At 46.8% G+C, this 22,500-nt stretch overlaps 1 protein-coding gene across 1 annotated transcript in view; it reads left to right on the forward strand.

Annotated features, from left to right (window-relative positions):
* The first annotated feature begins 11,189 nt into the window (after positions 1-11,189).
* LOC110504380 (teneurin-2) overlaps positions 11,190-22,500 on the forward strand; it is a 257,663-nt gene continuing 246,352 nt past the window's right edge. The window contains exons 1-2 of the mRNA XM_036943640.1: positions 11,190-11,247; positions 13,614-13,642. Of these exons, the coding sequence (XP_036799535.1) occupies positions 11,190-11,247; positions 13,614-13,642 (87 nt within the window). The remainder of the gene's footprint in view (positions 11,248-13,613; positions 13,643-22,500) is intronic.

Below are 22,500 nucleotides of genomic sequence, written 5' to 3' on the forward strand. Positions count from 1 at the left end.
CAAAACATAATTAATGAAGGTCATGTTAACTGAATTATATTATCTTCCAGAACAAAACATAATTAATGAAGGTCATGTTAACTAAATTATATTATCTTCTAGAACAAAACATAATTAATGAAGGTCATGTTAACTGAATTATATTATCTTCCAGAACAAAACATAATTAATGAAGGTCATGTTAACTAAATTATATTATCTTCTAGAACAAAACATAATTAATGAAGGTCATGTTAACTAAATTATAGTATCTTCTAGAACAAAACATAATTAATGAAGGTCATGTTAACTGAATTATATTATCTTCTAGAACAAAACATAATTAATGAAGGTCATGTTAACTAAATTATATTATCTTCTAGAACAAAACATAATTAATGAAGGTCATGTTAACTAAATTATATTATCTTCTAGAACAAAACATAATTAATGAAGGTCATGTTAACTGAATTATATTATCTTCTAGAACAAAACATATAAGATCTCCTAAGTCTGTGTTTACCTCCGACCTTATTTTGGGCGTTTATCCCAAAAACCCCAATCTTTCCCCATGACTTTTCCCCATGGAATGGCTGAACAAACCAGCGGTAACTCACTACAAACAGGCGAGCTCTAATCAGTCTCCTTTTGCTTTCATCCCCCTATCCCCTGATCCCTTGTCTATCTTTCGTTCAATATTCCTTGTCGTTTCTGGCCATCTCACTTTCTGTCACAGGGGAAGAGGGAGAGAGAGGGAAGGGGAGAAAGTGAGGGAGCTGGAGAGAGGGAAGGGGAGCAAGTGAGGGAGATGGAGAGAGGGAAGGGGAGAAAGTGAGGGAGATGGAGAGAGGGAAGGTGAGAAAGTGAGGGAGATGGAGAGAGGGAAGGGGAGAAAGTGAGGGAGATGGGGAGAGGGAGATGGGGAGAGGGAAGGGGGGAAAGTGAGGGAGATGGAGAGAGGGAAGGGGGGAAAGTAGGGGAGATGGAGAGAGGGAAGGGGAGAAAGTGAGGGAAATGGAGAGAGGGAAGGAAAGTGAGAAAGTGAGGGAGATGGAGAGGGGGAAGGAAGGGGAGAAAGTGAGGGAGATGGAGAGAGGGAGATGGCGAGAGAGAAGGGGAGAAAGTGAGGGAGTTGGAGAGAGGGACATGGTGAGAGGGAGATGGAGAGAGGGAAGGGAGAAAGTGAGGGAGATGGAGAGAGGGAGATGGAGAGAGGGAAGAGAAGAAAGTGAAGGAGATGGAGAGAGGGAAGGGGAGATGGAGAGAGGGAAGGGGAGAAAGTGAGGGAGATGGAGAGAGGGAGGGAGATGGAGAGAGGGAAGGGGAGAAAGTGAGGGAGATGGAGAGAGGGAGGGAGATGGAGAGAGGGAAGGGGAGAAAGTGAGGGAGATGGAGAGAGGGAAGGGGGAAGACGTGCATGGTGGTTAAAACATGGTCATTTGTCATGTGTTGAAGGCTTAAGAAAAGACTACTCAACCTTTTCAGCCTATTCCCACCAGACACAGGAGGGAGAAAACCCCAGCTAACACACACACACACACGCGTAGAAGTGGTAGGTGTAGATGACATTGGGGCGATACAGAGGGTCACAGTTAGCCAATAAAGAAAGAGATATAGGTAGAGATGAAGAGAGAGAGTGGAAAAAACAGAAAAGCAGAGAGAAAGAAAGGTGAGAGAGGGTGATAGGTGCTCGCTCTCCATCCTCTCTAGTGAAGTGATTTTACATTTATCTCTAACAATTATGCAATCCCAGTTTCACTTCTTTTTTCCTCTCTCCACTTTCCTCTGCACTCTCTCTCTCTGACCTTTTCATGTTGCTCCTTCTGCTTGTTCTCACACCAGACTGTATGTTCCTACACCAGACTGTACGTTCCTACACCAGACTGTACGTTCTCACACCAGACTGTACGTTCTCACACCAGACTGTACGTTCTCACACCAGACTGTACGTTCCTACACCAGACTGTACGTTCCTACACCAGACTGTACGTCCTACACCAGACTGTACGTTCCTACACCAGACTGTACGTTCTCACACCAGACTGTACGTTCCTACACCAGACTGTATGTTCCTACACCAGACTGTACGTTCCAACACCAGACTGTACGTCCTTCACCAGACTGTACGTTCTCACACCAGACTGTACGTTCCTACACCAGACTGTACGTTCTCACACCAGACTGTACGTTCCTACACCAGACTGTACGTTCCTACACCAGACTGTACGTCCTACACCAGACTGTACGTTCTCACACCAGACTGTACGTTCTCACACCAGACTGTACGTTCTCACACCAGACTGTACGTTCTCACACCAGACTGTATGTTCTCACACCAGACTGTACGTTCTCACACCAGACTGTATGTTCCTACACCAGACTGTACGTTCTCACACCAGACTGTACGTTCTCACACCAGACTGTATGTTCCTACACCAGACTGTACGTTCTCACACCAGACTGTACGTTCTCACACCAGACTGTACGTTCTCACACCAGACTGTACGTTCTCACACCAGACTGTACGTTCTCACACCAGACTGTACGTTCTCACACCAGACTGTACGTTCTCACACCAGACTGTACGTTCCTACACCAGACTCTACGTTCTCACAGCAGACTGTACGTTCTCACACCAGACTGTACGTTCTCACACCAGACTGTATGTTCTCACACCAGACTGTATGTTCCTACACCAGACTGTACGTCCTACACCAGACTGTACGTCCTTCACCAGACTGTACGTTCCTACACCAGACTGTACGTTCTCACACCAGACTGTACGTTCTCAAACCAGACTGTACGTTCTCACACCAGACTGTACGTCCTACACCAGACTGTATGTTCTCACACCAGACTGTATGTTCTCACACCAGACTGTATGTTCCTACACCAGACTGTACGTTCTCACACCAGACTGTACGTTCCTACACCAGACTGTACGTTCTCACACCAGACTGTACGTTCCTACACCAGACTGTACGTTCTCACACCAGACTGTACGTTCTCACACCAGACTGTATGTTCTCACACCAGACTGTACGTTCCTACACCAGACTGTACGTTCTCACACCAGACTGTACGTTCTCAAACCAGACTGTACGTTCTCACACCAGACTGTACGTCCTACACCAGACTGTACGTTCTCACACCAGACTGTACGTTCTCACACCAGACTGTACGTTCCTACACCAGACTGTACGTTCTCACAACAGACTGTACGTTCCTACACCAGACTGTACGTTCTCACACCAGACTGTATGTTCTCACACCAGACTGTACGTTCTCACACCAGACTGTATGTTCTCACACCAGACTGTATGTTCTCACACCAGACTGTACGTTCTCACACCAGACTGTACGTTCTCACACCAGACTGTACCGTCCTACACCAGACTGTGCGTTCTCACACCAGACTGTACGTTCTCACACCAGACTGTACGTTCTCACAGCAGACTGTACGTTCCTACACCAGACTGTACGTTCCTACACCAGACTGTACGTTCTCACACCAGACTGTATGTTCCTACACCAGACTGTACGTTCTCACACCAGACTGTACCGTCCTACACCAGACTGTACGTTCCTACACCAGACTGTACGTTCCTACACCAGACTGTACGTTCCTACACCAGACTGTACGTTCTCACACCAGACTGTACCGTCCTACACCAGACTGTACGTTCTCACACCAGACTGTACGTTCTCACAGCAGACTGTACGTTCCTACACCAGACTGTACGTTCCTACACCAGACTGTACTTTCTCACACCAGACTGTACGTTCTCACAGCAGACTGTACGTTCTCACACCAGACTGTACGTTCTCACACCAGACTGTACGTTCTCACACCAGACTGTACGTTCCTACACCAGACTGTACGTTCCTACACCAGACTGTATGTAGGAATACATTGTATGTATTGAATGTGACTGAAGTAGACGTACTGTATATTGTTATACAGATGTCCTATGGATAATGACATAGGCTGACATTGATAAACTACCTGCATTTATACTGAAGCCCTATGTGCCTTTGTGTGTGTGTGTGTGTGTGTGTGTGTGTGTGTGTGTGTGTGTGTGTGTGTGTCTGTGTGTGTGTGTGTGTGTGTGTGTGTGTGTGTGTGTGTGTGTGTGTGTGTGTGTGTGTGTGTCACTACCTGCTTGTGCCTGTGTCCAGGCGTGTATGTGTACATGATTGAGTATTACAAGGTGTTGTCAAGAAAAGCAATTTGTTAGTGTCTCAGATGGTTTCTTTATCATGATGAATAGTAGCAGGACCCTATAGAAAGTCTAGCACCCTCTCCTCCCTTCTCTTCCCCTCTCCTCTTCTCTCCTCTCCAATTCTCTCCTCTCCTCTCCTCTCCTCCTCTCTCCTCCCTTCCCTTCCCCTTTCCTCTTCTCTCCTCTTCTCTCCTCTCCTCTCCTCTCCTCCTCTCTCCCCCCTTCCCCTCTCCTCTCCTATCCTCCTCTCCTCCCTTCCCCTTTCCTCTCCTCTCCTCCTCTCTCCTCCCTTCCCCTCTCCTCTCCTCTCATCTCTCCTCCCTTCCCCTCTCCTATTCTCTCCTCCCTTCCCCTCTGCTCTTCTCTCCTCTCCTCTCCTCCTCTCTCCTCCCTTCCCCTCTCCTCTCCTCTCCTCCTGTCTCCCCTTCCCTCTCCTATTCTCTCCTCCCTTCCCCTCTGCTCTTCTCGCCTCTCCTCTCCTCTCTCCTCCCTTCCCGTCTCCTCTCCTCTCCTCCTGTCTCCCCTTCCCTCTCCTATTCTCTCCTCCCTTCCCCTCTCCTATTCTCTCCTCCCTTCCCCTCTGCTCTTCTCTCCTCTCCTCTCTTCCTCTCTCCTCCCTTCCCCTCTCCTCCCCTCTCCTCCTATCTCCTCTTCCCTCCCCTCTCCTATTCTCTCCTCCCTTCCCCTCTGCTCTTCTCTCCTCTCCTCTCTTCCTCTCTCCTCCCTTCCCCTCTCCTCTCCTCTCATCTCTCCTCCCTTCCCCTCTCCTATTCTCTCCTCCCTTCCCCTCTGCTCTTCTCTCCTCTCCTCTCCTCCTCTCTCCTCCCTTCCCCTCTCCTCTCCTCTCCTCCTGTCTCCCCTTCCCTCTCCTATTCTCTCCTCCCTTCCCCTCTGCTCTTCTCGCCTCTCCTCTCCTCTCTCCTCCCTTCTCGTCTCCTCTCCTCTCCTCCTGTCTCCCCTTCCCTCTCCTATTCTCTCCTCCCTTCCCCTCTCCTATTCTCTCCTCCCTTCCCCTCTGCTCTTCTCTCCTCTCCTCTCTTCCTCTCTCCTCCCTTCCCCTCTCCTCCCCTCTCCTCCTATCTCCTCTTCCCTCCCCTCTCCTATTCTCTCCTCCCTTCCCCTCTGCTCTTCTCTCCTCTCCTCTCTTCCTCTCTCCTCCCTTCCCCTCTCCTCTCCTCTCCTCCTGTCTCCCCTTCCCTCTCCTATTCTCTCCTCCCTTCCCTTCCCCTCTGCTCTTCTCTCCTCTCCTCTCTTCCTCTCTCCTCCCTTCCCATCTCCTCTCCTCTCCTCCTGTCTCCCCTTCCCTCTCCTATTATCTCCTCCCTTCCCCTCTCCTATTCTCTCCTCCCTTCCCTTCCCCTCTGCTCTTCTCTCCTCTCCTCTCTTCCTCTCTCCTCCCTTCCCCTCTCTTCCCCTCTCCTCCTATCTCCTCTTCCCTCCCCTCTTCTATTCTCTCCTCCCTTCCCCTCTGCTCTTCTCTCCTCTCCTCTCTTCCTCTCTCCTCCCTTCCCCTCTCCTCTCCTCTCCTCCTGTCTCCCCTTCCCTCTCCTATTCTCTCCTCCCTTCCCCTCTGCTCTTCTCTCCTCTCCTCTCCTCTCTCCTCCCTTCCCGTCTCCTCTCCTCTCCTCCTGTCTCCCCTTCCCTCTCCTATTCTCTCCTCCCTTCCCTTCCCCTCTCCTATTCTCTCCTCCCTTCCCCTCTGCTCTTCTCTCCTCTCCTCTCCTCCTCTCTCCTCCCTTCCCCTCTCCTCCCCTCTCATCCTATCTCCTCTTCCCTCCCCTCTCCTATTCTCTCCTACAATGCCCATAATCCATTTTGCTCCTACTTGTCGGGTCTGTATGGGGCAGACACGGAGATGGAGAGAAGAGAAAAGAATGTGATGGAGAGGGATAGAGAGCATTTCCTTTGGGAGGTATCTCTACCTGAGACGTGATTGATAGTTTCTATTCAGCAGTCATGAAGTCTGCCTTATACACCACTAAAGTAGTGATTTAGTCAGACAGCATAGGCAGCAGCTCTATAGAGTTGAGATGGAATAATTAAGTCATCAAATAAAACAAATGTAGTATACACAACAGCTGATAAGTGATCAGCAGTAGTGGGCATTCACTACCATCATGGGACTTTTCTGCATTGTTTATTAGGTGTTGTTACAGTATTCAACCCACATAATGCACAGTGAATTTAAAGTCAAATAAAAAATAATCACACCATCTGTCTGTTAGCTGGTGAAGTGGTCTCCTGCCCTCTGCCCTCTGCTGGACACAGACAGAGGTGCAGCCACCTGGCACCTGTCGTAAAGGACTTAGGAGCAAGAAGACACTCCTATCAATCGCTGTCCATTGGCTATAAGGTGTTCATTTAGTTGATGTGTACAGAGTCTGTATGGTAAAACGGAGGGAGTAGTATGTGTTTGTTTAAAGTGGTAGCTCTGGCATCAACCCTTCTGCCTGCCTGTGTTCATTAAACTGTATGTTACTCTGTGCCTGTGTTCATTAAACTGTATGTTACTCTGTGCCTGTGTTCATTCTACTGTATGTTAGTCTGTGACTGTGTTCATTCTACTGTATGTTACTCTGTGACTGTGTTCATTCTACTGTATGTTAGTCTGTGACTGTGTTCATTCTACTGTATGTTAGTCTGTGACTGTGTTCATTCTACTGTATGTTAGTCTGTGACTGTGTTCATTCTACTGTATGTTACTCTGTGACTGTTCATTCTACTGTATGTTACTCTGTGACTGTGTTCATTCTACTGTATGTTACTCTGTGACTGTGTTCATTCTACTGTATGTTACTCTGTGACTGTGTTCATTCTACTGTATGTTACTCTGTGACTGTTCATTCTACTGTATGTTACTCTGTGACTGTGTTCATTCTACTGTATGTTACTCTGTGACTGTTCATTCTACTGTATGTTACTCTGTGACTGTGTTCATTCTACTGTATGTTACTCTGTGACTGTGTTCATTCTACTGTATGTTACTCTGTGACTGTGTTCATTCTACTGTATGTTACTCTGTGACTGTTCATTCTACTGTATGTTACTCTGTGACTGTTCATTCTACTGTATGTTACTCTGTGACTGTGTTCATTCTACTGTATGTTACTCTGTGACTGTGTTCCTCAACTAGGTTTGGCCTCGCGCCAAATTTCCTCTGAGCTAATAGTCAGCGGGCCAGAACTTAATTAGTATTTAATATTAGCACAATTAATTGGCCCACACTACAAATTGAACAACATTTTTAACACATCTGATTAGTGCATAATACATTTGGTGACAATGACATAATCATTTTTTATCTGATTATGCTCATAAAATCACCATGTCTCTATTCAATTATTATGTTTGTCTATTTCTCTGTGCATTGATTGGTGGGGACCAACAGGTCTACTTAGCCTACTGTAGTCCACACTACTTTGTCTCACAAAGAAAGTTCAGAAGTTATGATAGTAAGGTAAAATGGTGCTCCAAAAAAGTACTTTAAAAAAAAGTGGATAATGAAAATGAAAGTTTCAGGGAAGAATGTACAGAGAGATATGCGTTCATCTTACCATGTTTTCCCAGTGCCAAGCCAGTGTGTCTTATTTGCAATGAAAATGTCACTGTTTGCAAATTGCATTATGAATCTAAGCATGGAACTTTGAAAGTGTCCTTCCCACCCCAGACAGAAACATTGGAGCGTTAACTGCGAGCTACACACTGCTTTTTTGGCTGAGATATTCTGTCACTTAAATGGGTTAAATCTGCAGTTACAAGGAAGAGGGGAAACAGCGGTGGAAAAACATAAGGCTTTTAATTGGAAGCTTGAGTTGTTCAATTTGGACGTGTCCTCTGGAAGACTACTGCACTTCAGCACACTGAAGAACCGACAGGCAGAGGGACCAGGCTGCAGCACACTGAAGAACCGACAGGCAGAGGGACCAGGCTGCAGCACACTGAAGAACCGACAGGCAGAGGGACCAGGATGCAGCACTGTCACAGAGGTGATAGAAGACCGACAGGCAGAGGGACCAGGATGCAGCACTGTCACAGAGGTGATGGAAGACCGACAGGCAGAGGGACCAGGATGCAGCACTGTCACAGAGGTGATAGAAGACCGACAGGCAGAGGGACCAGGATGCAGCATCGTCACAGAGGTGATGGAAGATTTCATCAAGCAGCTGAGGGACATCTTCTCCACCACATTTGAAGACTACAGCATGTCTGCCCAAGGATATCATTGTGTTTGTACGTGATCCTCTCACAGTCCGCCCAGGTGGAGAATTCTCCTCCCTCGCTAAGAAAACGATACCCTCGCTGGATGAGGCCGCAATTCAAACTGAGCTGAGTGAATTCCAGACATGGAGCCACATCAGAGATGTGTGTCGAGTCCCTGTGTGCGTTGTGGGTGGCATGCTCAGAGGACTACAGCACAGTAAAGAAACTGGCATTTTATGTTCTAACAACGTTTGGATCGACTTACACCTGCTAGTCCTCATATTCCTCTATGAACACAATATAGACTTATGACAGGAACCGGCTTTCACATACAGTAAGTCAATGGAGGACTGCCTGCACATCAAAACCACATCCCTCTCACCCGACATCCACCAGATCGTGTCGGAGGGGAAATGATATGACTGTATTTAGTAAATACTAACATTATGTTGAGTGTTTATCCAGGGATATTTAGGTCTCCAGCTGACAGGATGTTCTGTTTGTTCTGTTGTTACAGGAGCAGTCTATCCCCAGTCATTCAGACACAGACATCACCATTTTTCTTTAAAGGATTGTTTTATGTAGGGTGTTTTGGGCCAGATGTAAGTAGGTCTAATAAAAACATCCCTCTTCTATTAGGCCATCTATTTGTTTCTTGTGAAAGACGTTGTTAAGCCTCATAGCCTACCGCAGCCAGTAAAGTTATTTTATATAGGCCTAGGCTTGGAAGAAATAGACTCCAATTAAGCCCTCTTGTTGTTTGTAAAGTCAAATTAAAATGAAGAGTATTGTTGAAATGAATTACTCAACTGGAGTTTTTCTCCATGTGTTGCTGTGCAGCAGTTGCTTAACAAGTTAGATGTGTTTTCAGCACCAGGCGCTGTTCACCTCCTGTTGATTGCGCTGTGGTTGCAGCTTTACGTTTCAGCACCACAAAATGGTCCGCTGCTTGCTTTATTAGTTGCCTGTCGAATAACTTCCTTCTTGGGACAATGCATTTGTGAGTTCTTGCATCTCTGGTCTGAGATTTATTTATGTTTTTTATGGAAAAATATTCATACATTGGGGGAATTTGGGTGGCCAAATAATATTGCTGGCGGGCCAGATTTGGCCGCAGGTCACGAGTTGGGTAACCCTGCTCCAGACAGTCTCTATGAGCTGTGGATCCAGACAGTCTCTATGAGCTGTGGATCCAGACAGTCTCTATGAGCTGTGGATCATGACAGTCTCTATGAGCTGTGGATCCAGACAGTCTCTATTAGCTGTGGATCACGACAGTCTCTATGAACTGTGGATCCAGACAGTCTCTATGAGCTGTGGTTCATGACAGTCTCTATGAGCTGTGGATCACGATAGTCTCTATGAGCTGTGGATTCAGACAGTCTTTATGAGCTGTGGATCATGACAGTCTTTATGAGCTGTGGATCTTGACAGTTTCTATGAGCTGTGGATCCAGGCAGTCTCTATGAGCTGTGGATCCAGGCAGTCTCTATGAGCTGTGGATCCAGACTCTCTCTATGAGCTGTGGATCCAGTCAGTCTCGATGAGCTGTGGATCACGATAGTCTCTATGAGCTGTGGATTCAGACAGTCTCAATGAGCTGTGGATGCAGACAGTCTCTATAAGCTGTGGATCCAGACAGTCTCTATGAGCTGTGGATCCAGACTGTCTCTATGAGCTGTGGATCACGACAGTCTCTATGAGCTGTAGATCACGACAGTCTCTATGAGCAGTGGATTCAGACAGTCTCTATGAGCTGTGGATCCAGACAGTCTCTATGAGTTCAGCTGCCTATCTGACTGTTAGATAGCCGCAGTGTCCTCTGCCCTCTTTCTACCTCCCTTTTCCTCCCACTCCCTCTTTTCGTTGTCTCTCCCTCTCTTCGCTCCACCCTCCCTCTTTTCTTTCCTGCTCTCCTCTCATATCTCTCTCTCTCTTCTATCTTCTCTGTCTTTGATAAACATGCTTTGTCACATTCCTGTGATTCACCCCTCTGTCTCTCGCTCGCTCTTTTGCTATATCTCTCTCTTTTCTCCCCGTTCACCCCTTCTTCTTGTTGTCTTTCTCTCTATTTTCTATCTTGTGCTCTCACCCCGACCCTCTGTCTCTCCCTCACACATTCTCTCACTCCACCTCCCTCTCTCTATCTCTCTCTCTCTCTCTCTCTCTTATATGTACTTGCTTGCGTGCCCCCTCCCCCCTCAGTTGTCTCTCTCCCTCTCTCTCTCTCTCAGCGCTCTCTCCGTGGCACTAGCGGAGTCTGCTACCAGTCTCAGCCATGTGCACACAGAGGATGAAGCTCCCTCTCTCCATCTCTTCTCCTAGAAGAGGCTGAAAGGTGCTCTCTCTTTTCCTCAGCATCCATCTATCCATCTATCCATCTCTTTCCGCTCAGAGGAGGACTGAGAAAATGAGGGAACAAGGTAAACAAGGGAATAGAAGAAGACAAAAATAAGGAGTGTAGCGGAGACGTTGAGCGTGAATCTCTCCCTCTGATCTCAGGGCTGGCAGGCAGCGGAGGGCTGATTAGCCCAGAATGTGTGTTTGTGAGATCAGGGCTGTGTGTGTGTTTTGGCTCATTCCACTGAGTGTGTCGGCGCTCTGCTCTCCCGCTCCGCTGCTGGATTGTGTTTAACGGACCTTACTGGACAGAGAGAGGAGAAAAGGAGGGAGCGAAAAAGGAAGAGTGAAGAGGAAAGAGGATACTGTAAAAGGACTGGTGACGACTAAATAGAGGAGGAGAGGAGAGGAGGAGGAGAGAAGAATAGACAGATCTGTGGAGGAATGATGCATCACTCAGGCAACATCGGGAGGTCGAAGACCCTCTCTCACTCTCATGAGACAGGTAAGATCCTTGGTTCACTCCTCTTGCACTCCCATACTGTAGTGAGGCACGGATCTCAGAGTGAATTCCTGGTCTCCCAGTATCGCTCTGGTCTCTCTCTCTCACACGCACAAACACACACATACACACACACAGCCAAGGGGCTTTAAAACATGAGCCTCTCGCTCACGTACATTTAGCCCAGTGCTCTAACCCCTGATGCTCTGTTTGAAGGACATACTCTAGAGATGATCCCAGAGATTGGAGATGAGATGTGTGTGTGTGTGTGTGTGTGTGTGTGTGTGTGTGTGTGTGTGTGTGTGTGTGTGTGTGTGTGTGTGTGTGTGTGTACGTCTGGATAAAGGCCCACTCGATTTTTTTCTGTTTTATATTTTCACACTATGAGGATCGAGTAATACTGTGACCTTGTGAAAATGATGATGATGCTCTTTAATTGTAAGAGCTGTTTTGAAAAGACCGTCTGAAATGTCAGCCTGTTTCAGTAGGATGACGCTTTGGCCTGCCTGGTGACGTCACCAACCGGTAAATTAGTTAGAAAGAGAGTTCCATACCTCTCTGCCAATAAGAGATAGTTTTCAGTTTCCCTCCCAGCTCAGACCACTCCCAGACAGTCCCAGCTAAATCTTGCTTGAGAAATTTCTCTAAGCTAAGAAGACATTTACATTTATTTTTGCCCATTTTAGTTAAAAATAATCACAGTAAAGTAGTTAATTGTTTCCCAGAAATTATTTGATTTAGAGATTTTAAAACTGGCTGCATTGGACCTTTAACATTTAGGTTCTTCATGGGAGGAGTCTGTATCTGTGTGTGAGCCTGTGTGTGCGTCTGTGTGCGTGTTTGTGTGTGTGTGTGTGTGTGTGTGTGTGTGTGTGTGTATGTATCTGTGTGTGAGCCTGTGTGTGTGTCTGTGTGCGTGTGTGTGTATGCATCTGTGTGTTAGCCCCTACCTTCCAGTGAGCGTTGAGATTGACAGTAATTCCATTGATTGACAGCTAGCTGACAGCGGGTAGCTGACGTTCTCCAGCTTGCAGCCGTTCACACCATAAGTTATTCATGTGTGTGTTTTCAATATTTACAAGGTTTCCTGTGCTTCTGTCCTTCTCTAATTCACTGGCCTCGCTGTGATTGATTGAAGCGGCTGGCATGTTAGCTGTGATTTGCATGTGATTAAAAAAGCTAAGTGGACAATTTAGTGTGTGTACATTGCATCGTTCATTTGTGTATGGTGTGTGTGTGTGTGTGTGTGTGTGTGTGTGCGCACGCGCGCTGTGTGTGTGTGTGTGTGCGCACGCGCGCGTGTGTGTGTGTGTGTGTGTGTGTGTGTGTGCGCCCGTGCGTGTTGTGGAGGAGATGAAATGAGATTTGACCCTGAGGGAAAGGACACTCACACATCAGCCCGGTCTCTACATTGGTTGTCTGATGACTCTACAGACACAACTTGATGATAGATGTCACAGTTAACCATGGTCACTAATTACCAGTTAGAACTTCTGACCATTCCTCTCTGTCTGTCTGTCTTTCTTTCTGTGTCTGTCTGTCTCTCAGTGTGAATGTACACTGGATCTACTATTATTAAGTTACTACTAAAATGATTGCTACCTCCAATATGATTCTCTCTCTCATAATGTCACTGGGTAGTCCACATGAGGTCTGTCATGCTGTGAGGACCCCTCCTCTGATTGACAAGTGTGTTCAATAGTTTATAAGTAGATACAGAAACAACACATGCAAATGAGTCAACAGTACTCCCTCTGTGAAAGAGAGAGGGAGAGATAGAGAGATAGGAAGGAGAGAGAGAGAGCAAGCAAGAGAGAGAGAGAGAGAGAGAGAGAGAGAGAGAGAGAGAGAGAGAGAGAGAGAGAGAGAGGGAGATGTTAATTGAAAAGATGGATGGCATTAACCCAGCAGCCCAGGGCCCCTCATCAGTCTATCATTAGAGGAGAATAGAGAGAGGGAGAGAAAAGGAGGAGAGTAGACATGATTATTATTCCATTATTGTTTTTAATAGCAGATGATTTATCATACATCATTCATAAATCATTTAGCAGGTGCAGAGTGGAAATACTATTCACTTCTCCATCTCTACTGGCTTCCTGCCATGGTCTTAGCTCAGACATAGCAAAGGTAGGGAGAGTGAATATATAAACACTCTCTCTCCATTCCAAGAGTAACTTCCATCTCTCCATCCTATCTCTCTCCCTCTGCTCCTCCATTAATTCTCTCTTTCTCTGTCATTCATTCATTAATTCTCTCTTCTATCTCTCTCGCTCTCTCTCATTAATTCTCTCTTCTCTCTCTCTTCTCGCTCTCTCTCATTAATTCTCTCTTTTTGCTCTCTCTCTCTCTTCTCACTCTCTCTGTGTCAGACTCTAGTTCCCCCTACTGGTGTTCAGAGGTACTGATGTTACCCAGCAACACACACACACACTTTTGACCTATGAATCCCTACTGTATATTCCTCTAAAACCCAATGGGACACATCACCAGTAACGGGCACATACCCAACTGTATATTCCTCTAAAACCCAATGGGACACATCACCAGGCACGGACACATACCCTACTGTATATTCCTCTAAAACCCAATGGGACACATCACCAGTAATGGACACATACCCTACTGTATATTCCTCTAAAACCCAATGGGACACATCACCAGTAATGGACACATACCCTACTGTATATTCCTCTAAAACCCAAGGTAAGGTTGAGAGACACAGCATTGAAACCCAAGATAAGGTTGAGAGACACATCATTAAAACCCAAGGTAAGGTTGGGAGACACAGCTTTAAAACCCAAGGTAAGGTTGAGAGACAGCATTAAACCCAAGATAAGGTTGAGAGACACAGCATTAAAACCCAAGGTAAAGTTGAGAGACACAGCTTTAAAACCGAAGATAAGGTTGAGAGACACAGCATTAAAACCCAAGGTAAGGTTGAGAGACACAGCATTAAAACCCAAGATAAGGTTGAGAGACACAGCATTAAAACCCAAGATAAGGTTGAGAGACACAGCATTAAAACCCAAGATAAGGTTGAGAGACACATCATTAAAACCCAAGATAAGGTTGAGAGACACAGCTTTAAAACCCAAGGTAAGGTTGAGAGACACAGCTTTAAAACCCAAGATAAGGTTGAGAGACACAGCATTAAAACCCAAGATAAGGTTGAGAGACACAGCATTAAAACCCAAGGTAAGGTTGAGAGACATCATGAAAACCCAAGATAAGGTTGAGAGACACAGCTTTAAAACCCAAGATAAGGTTGAGAGACACAGCATTAAAACACAAGATAAGGTTGAGAGACACAGCTTTAAAACCCAAGATAAGGTTGAGAGACACAGCTTTAAAACCCAAGGTAAGGTTGAGAGACACAGCTTTAAAACCCAAGGTAAGGTTGAGAGACACAGCTTTAAAACCCAAGGTAAGGTTGAGAGACACAGCTTTAAAACCCAAGATAAGGTTGAGAGACACAGCTTTAAAACCCAAGGTAAGGTTAAGAGACACAGTTTTAAAACCCAAGGTAAGGTTGAGAGACATCATGAAAACCCAAGGTAAGGTTGAGAGACACAGCTTTAAAACCTAAGGTAAGGTTGAGAGACAGCTTTAAAACCCAAGATAAGGTTGAGAGACACAGCTTTAAAACCCAAGGTAAGGTTAAGAGACACAGTTTTAAAACCCAAGGTAAGGTTGAGAGACACAGCTTTAAAACCCAAGATAAGGTTGAGAGACACAGCTTTAAAACCCAAGGTAAGGTTGAGAGACACAGCTTTAAAACCCAAGGTAAGGTTAAGAGACACAGTTTTAAAACCCAAGGTAAGGTTGAGAGACACAGCTTTAAAACCCAAGATAAGGTTGAGAGACACAGCTTTAAAACCCAAGATAAGGTTGAGAGACACAGCTTTAAAACCCAAGGTAAGGTTAAGAGACACAGTTTTAAAACCCAAGGTAAGGTTGAGAGACACAGAGCCGTCCAGAGTCAATGGCAGCATGTTTTCATCGAGGGTTATTTATGCTAAACAGACAAAAAAAGAGGAGAACAGAGGAAATGTGAAAAGAGAAGAGGAACGATTGAAGAAGACTTGTGTCGGGGCGAAGCAAATAAACATGTGTGGGAACAGATGGTTGGAAAGTTATGAGTCTGTGATGTGTAGAGTGGCTAGTTCTCTCACACACACACACATACACACACACAAACACACACACACACTTGACTCTGCGTTTGGAGCTGTGAGTCATTCAGTAGATCTGGTGCTCTAGTCAGTAAGTGGACAGTCACAGTTGTCACAGTGTCTTTTAAGAGGACATTGTCATCATCCACACATCTATGTATCTATCCCTCTGCCTTCTCCCTCTGTCCCTTTTTGTCTCTATCATTGTGTCTCTATCTCTCTCTTTCAATGTGTCTCTCTCTCTCCCTCTCTATCTCTGTGTGTGTGTGGGGGTAATGGTGAGGTGTGTGATGGTGAGACGTGTGTGTGTATGAGACGTGTGTGTATGAGACCTGCGTGTATGAGACGTGTGTGTGTGAGACGTGTGTGTATGAGACCTGTGTGTATGAGACCTGTGTGTATGAGACGTGTGTGTATGAGACGTGTGTGTATGAGACCTGTGTGTATGAGACCTGCGTGTATGAGACGTGTGTGTGTGAGACGTGTGTGTATGAGACCTGTGTGTATGAGACCTGTGTGTATGAGACGTGTGTGTATGAGACGTGCGTGTATGAGACGTGTGTGTATGAGACGTGTGTGTATGAGACGTGTGTGGGTAATGGTGAGACCTGTGTGTATGAGACCTGTGTGTATGAGACGTGTGTGTATGAGACGTGTGTGTATGAGACCTGTGTGTATGAGACGTGTGTGTATGAGACCTGTGTGTATGAGACCTGTGTGTATGAGACCTGTGTGTATGAGACGAGTGTGTATGAGACGTGTGTGTATGAGACGTGTGTGTATGAGACCTGTGTGTATGAGACCTGTGTGTATAAGACGTGTGTGTATGAGATGTGTGTGGGTAATGGTGAGACCTGTGTGTATGAGACCTGTGAGTATGAGACCTGTGTGTATGAGACCTGTGTGTATGAGACCTGTGTGTATGAGACCTGTGTGTATGAGACCTGTGTGTATGAGACGAGTGTGTATGAGACGTGTGTGTATGAGACGTGTGTGTATGAGACCTGTGTGTATGAGACCTGTGTGTATGAGACCTGTGTGTATGAGACCTGTGTGTATGACACGAGTGTGTATGAGACGTGTGTGTATGAGACCTGTGTGTATTAGACGTGTGTGTATGAGACCTGTGTGTATGAGACCTGTGTGTATGAGACCTGTGTGTATGAGACATGTGTGTATGAGACGTGTGTGTATGAGACGTGTGTGTATGAGACCTGTGTGTATGAGACCTGTGTGTATGAGACGTGTGTGTATGAGACGTGTGTGTATGAGACCTGTGTGTATGAGACCTGTGTGTATGAGACGTGTGTGTATGAGACGTGTGTGTATGAGACGTGTGTGTATGAGACCTGTGTGTATGAGACCTGTGTGTATGAGACCTGTGTGTATGAGACGTGTGTGTATGAGACGTGTGTGTATGAGACCTGTCTGTATGAGACCTGTATGTATGAGACGTGTGTGTATGAGACCTGTATGTATGAGACCTGTGTGTATGAGACCTGTGTGTATGAGACCTGTGTGTATGAGACCTGTGTGTATGAGACCTGTGTGTATGAGACGTGTGTGTATGTGTGTGTGAATGAGACCTGTGTGTATGAGACGTGTGTGTATGAGACCTGTGTGTATGAGACCTGTGTGTATGAGACGTGTGTGTATGTGTGTGTGTATGAGACCTGTGTGTATGAGACGTGTGTGTATGAGACCTGTGTATATGAAACGTGTGTGTATGAGACCTGTATGTATGAGACCTGTGTGTATGAGACGTGTGTGTATGTGTGTGTGTATGAGACCTGTGTGTATGAGACGTGTGTGTATGAGACCTGTGTGTATGAGACGTGTGTGTATGAGACCTGTATGTATGAGACCTGTGTGTATGAGACCTGTGTGTATGAGACCTGTGTGTATGAGACCTGTGTGTATGAGACGTGTGTGTATGTGTGTGTGTATGAGACCTGTGTGTATGAGACGTGTGTGTATGTGTGTGTGTATGAGACCTGTGTGTATGAGACGTGTGTGTATGTGTGTGTGTATGAGACCTGTGTGTATGAGACGTGTGTGTATGTGTGTGTGAGTTATTTGAGTATTTTTATGATTTGTTATTTTTGTTGTTGTACTTTTTACCCCTTTTTCGTGATATCCAATTGGTATTTACAGTCTTGTCCCATCGCTTCAGCTCCCGTACGGACTCGGGGGAGGCGAAGGTCAAGAGTGTCCTCCGAAACACGACCCCACCAAGCCTCACTGCTTCTTGACACACTGCTCCCTTAACCCGGACCTCAGACACACTGCTCCCTTAACCCAGACCTCAGACACACTGCTCCCTTAATCCAGACCTCAGACACACTGCTCCCTTAATCCAGACGTCAGACACACTGCTCCCTTAACCCGGACCTCAGACACAATGCTCCCTTAACCCAGACCTCAGACACACTGCTCCCTTAACCCGGACCTAAGACACACTGCTCCCTTAACCCGGACCTAAGACACACTGCTCCCTTAACCCGGACCTCAGACACACTGCTCCCTTAACCCAGACCTCAGACACACTGCTCCCTTAACCCAGACCTCAGACACACTGCTCCCTTAATCCAGACCTCAGACAAACTGCTCCCTTAACCCGGAACTCAGACACACTGCTCCCTTAATCCAGACCTCAGACACACTGCTCCCTTAACCCGGACGCCAGGGAGAAGGAAATCCCTACCGGCCAAATCCATTCCCTAACCAGGACAACGCTGGGCCAATTGTGTGCTGCCTCATGGGTCTCCCGGTCATGGTCGGCTGTGATACAGACTGGGATCGAACCCGGGTCTGTAGTGATGTACCTTAGACTGCTGCGCCACTCAGGATGCAGTGTGTGTGAGGTTGATTGTGAGTTCGTGTCATGATGTCGTTGTCTTCAATCACTGTGAAAGCATCACTTCTCCACCTGATGATTACATCACTCCTTGTCCTCTCCTTTGTTCATCCCTCCATCTTCTGGCCCTCCTACTCAAGGTCAGATAGAGACTGCTTTCAGCACCCTGCATCCCGAACTAGACGTGTGTGTGTGTGTGTGTGTGTGTGTGTGTGTGTGTGTGTGTGTGTGTGTGTGTGTGTGTGTGTGTGTGTGTGTGTGTGTGTGTGTGTGTGTGTGTGTGTGTGTGTGTGTGTTGGGATTGAAGGGCATCCATGCTTTAAATCCATCCCATCATCCATCACAGGGAAAAAAACATTGACATGTGTCTCTGTGGAGAGAGGATGTGTGTGTGTGTGGAGAAGGGATGTGTTTGTGGAGAGAGGATGTGTGTGGAGAGAGGATGTGTGTGTGGAGAGAGGATGTGTGTGTGGAGAGGGAATGTGTGTGTGGAGAGGGAATGTGTGTGGAGAGAGGGAATGTGTGTGGAGAGAGGATGTGTGTGTGGAGAGAGGATGTGTGTGTGGAGAGAGGATGTGTGTGGAGAGAGGATGTGTGTGTGGAGAGGGAATGTGTGTGTGGAGAGGGAATGTGTGTGGAGAGAGGGAATGTGTGTGTGGAGAGAGAATGAATGGAGGCTGTTATAGCAGCAATGTTCCAACATCTAGTGGAAAGAATTCCCAGAAGAGTGGAGGCTGTTATAGCAGCAATGTTCCAACATCTAGTGGAAAGCCTTCCCAGAAGAGTGGAGGCTGTTATAGCAGCAATGTCCCAACATCTAGTTTAAAGCCTTCCCAGAAGAATGGAGGCTGTTATAGCAGCAATGTTCCAACATCTAGTGGAAAGCCTTCCCAGAAGAGTGGAGGCTGTTATAGCAGCAATGTTCCAACATCTAGTGGAAAGCCTTCCCAGAAGAGTGGAGGCTGTCATAGCAGCAATGTCCCAACATCTAGTTTAAAGCCTTCCCAGAAGAGTGGAGGCTGTTATAGCAGCAATGTCCCAACATCTAGTTTAAAGCCTTCCCAGAAGAATGGAGGCTGTTATAGCAGCAATGTCCCAACATCTAGTTTAAAGCCTTCCCAGAAGAGTGGAGGCTGTTATAGCAGCAATGTTCCAACATCTAGTTTAAAGCCTTCCCAGAAGAATGGAGGCTGTTATAGCAGCAATGTTCCAACATCTAGTTTAAAGCCTTCCCAGAAGAGCGGAGGCTGTTATAGCAGCAATGTTACAACATCTAGTTTAAAGCCTTCCCAGAAGAATGGAGGCTGTTATAGCAGCAATGTTACAACATCTAACATATAACATCTGCTATAACATCTGTTATAGCAGCAAAGGGGTGAACAAGTCCATATGATTTTGGAATGAGATGTTCGATGAGCAAGTGTCAACATACTTTTGGTCATGTAATGTATCTCCGTCTAATTCAGGCTGGGAGGTGCACACACACACACACACACACACACACACACACACACACACACACACACACACACACACACACACACACACACAGAGACTATGATAACCGATCACCCACATGGCAGACTCTTACAGGGTTAAACACCCACCGTCAGCCTGTGTGTGTGTGTGTGTGTGTGTGTGTGTGTGTGTGTGTGTGTGTGTGTGTGTGTGTGTGTGTGTGTGTGTGTGTGTGTGTGTGTGTGTGTGTGTGTGTGTGTGTGTGTCTTAGCATTTGAGAACGTGTGTGTTTGTGTGGATGGATGGAGGTATTAATTTTCTCAGTGGTAATTTGGGTGGGCACAGGCTGGCATTCTAACTGGCTTCCTTAGTGTGTGTGTGTGTGTGTGTGTGTGTGTGTGTGTGTGTGTGTGTGTGTGTGTGTCTACCCTGGCTGCTCGTTTAGGCGTATCATCTGCATGTGGAGTTACCATGTGTCTCACATAAACTCCACCCCTTTCCTCCCTCTATCTCTCTATCCATCCACCCCTTCCCTTTATCTCTCTATCCATCCACCCCTTCCCTCCCTCTATCACTCTATCCATCCACCCCTTCCCTCTATCTCTCTATCCATCCACCCCTTCCATCCCTCTATCTCTCTATCCATCCACCCCTTCCCACCCTCTATCACTCTATCCATCCACCCTTCCCTTTATCTCTCTATCCATCCACCCCTTCCCTCCCTCTATCACTCTATCCATCCACCCCTTCCCTCCCTCTATCTCTCTATCCATCCACCCCTTCACTCCCTCTATCACTCTATCACTCTATCCATCCACCCCTTCCCTACCTCTATCACTCTATCCATCCACCCCTTCCCTCCCTCTATCACTCTATCCATCCACCCCTTCCCTCACTCTATCACTCTATCCATCCACCCCTTCCCTCCCTCTATCACTCTATCCATCCACCCCTTCCCTCACTCTATCACTCTATCCATCCACCCCTTCCCTCCCTCTATCACTCTATCCATCCACCCCTTCCCTTTATCTCTCTATCCATCCACCCCTTCCCTCCCTCTATCACTCTATCCATCCACCCCTTCCCTCCCTCTATCTCTCTATCCATCCACCCCTTCCCTCCCTCTATCTCTCTATCCATCCACCCCTTCCCACCCTCTATCACTCTATCCATCCACCCCTTCCCTTTATCTCTCTATCCATCCACCCCTTCCCTCCCTCTATCTCTCTATCCATCCACCCCTTCCCTCCCTCTATCACTCTATCACTCTATCCATCCACCCCTTCCCTCCCTCTATCACTCTATCCATCCACCCCTTCCCTCCCTCTATCTCTCTATCCATCCACCCCTTCCCTCCCTCTATCACTCTGTCCATCCACCCCTTCCCTCCCTCTATCACTCTATCACTCTATCCATCCACCCCTTCCCTCCCTCTATCACTCTATCCATCCACCCCTTCCCACCCTCTATCACTCTATCCATCCACCCCTTCCCTTTATCTCTCTATCCCATTCACCCCTTCCCTCCCTCTATCACTCTATCCATCCACCCCTTCCCTCCCTCTATCTCTCTATCCATCCACCCCTTCCCTCCTTCTATCACTCTATCACTCTATCCATCCACCCCTTCCCTCCGTCTATCACTCTATCCATCCACCCCTTCCCTCCCTCTATCTCTCTATCCATCCACCCCTTCCCTCCCTCTATCACTCTATCCATCCACCCCTTCCCTCCCTCTATCTCTCTATCCATCCACCCCTTCCCTCCCTCTATCACTCTATCACTCTATCCATCCACCCCTTCCCTCCCTCTATCACTCTATCCATCCACCCCTTCCCTCCCTCTATCACTCTATCCATCCACCCCTTCCCTCCCTCTATCTCTCTATCCATCCACCCCTTCCCTCCCTCTATCTCTCTATCCGTCCACCCTTCCCTCCCTCTATCACTCTATCCATCCACCCCTTCCCTCCCTCTATCACTCTATCCATCCACCCCTTCCCTCCCTCTATCACTCTATCCATCCACCCCTTCCCTCCCTCTATCACTCTATCCATCCACCCCTTCCCTCCCTCTATCACTCTATCCATCCACCCCTTCCCTCTATCACTCTATCCATCCACCCTTTCCCTTCCTCCAATCCTCATTGCCTCCCCACCTTCATCTCTCCATCTCTCCCTTGATAATTCTCTCCATTCTTCAATCAATCTCTCATCTCTCCATCTCTATCTCCCTCTTTTTCTCCTTCACTCTTTTTTTACATCTTATTTTCTCCTCATCACCCTCTCATCTCTTTCTTTGTCAACGCTCATCTTTCTAGCTTGCCACTATGTTGGTGAACTCGTCTTCTTTCTCTCCATCATTCTCTTCTGTCTTCCTTGTTCTCTCTCTAGGACATTATAAATAAAATGTGTCCATTCACCATACCCAAGTCACTTATAACCTTCAGTTATACAACATACACACACACACACAGAGAGAGAGAGGTGTGGAGGATATAATGTCACCTTGCCTTGGGGACGATGACAAAGTGAAAATCAGCTCCCTGTGTGCACATACTCAAATCAAAACACATCACATACACATGGTTAGCAGATGTTATTGGTCACATGGTTAGCAGATGTTATTGGTCACATGGTTAGCAGATGTTATTGGTCACATGGTTAGCAGATGTTATTGGTCACATGGTTAGCAGATGTTATTGGTCACATGGTTAGCAGATGTTATTGGTCACATGGTTAGCAGATGTTATTGGTCACATGGTTAGCAGA

The sequence above is a fragment of the Oncorhynchus mykiss genome, chromosome 14 (assembly GCF_013265735.2).
Source record: "Oncorhynchus mykiss isolate Arlee chromosome 14, USDA_OmykA_1.1, whole genome shotgun sequence".
Taxonomy (NCBI): domain Eukaryota; kingdom Metazoa; phylum Chordata; class Actinopteri; order Salmoniformes; family Salmonidae; genus Oncorhynchus; species Oncorhynchus mykiss.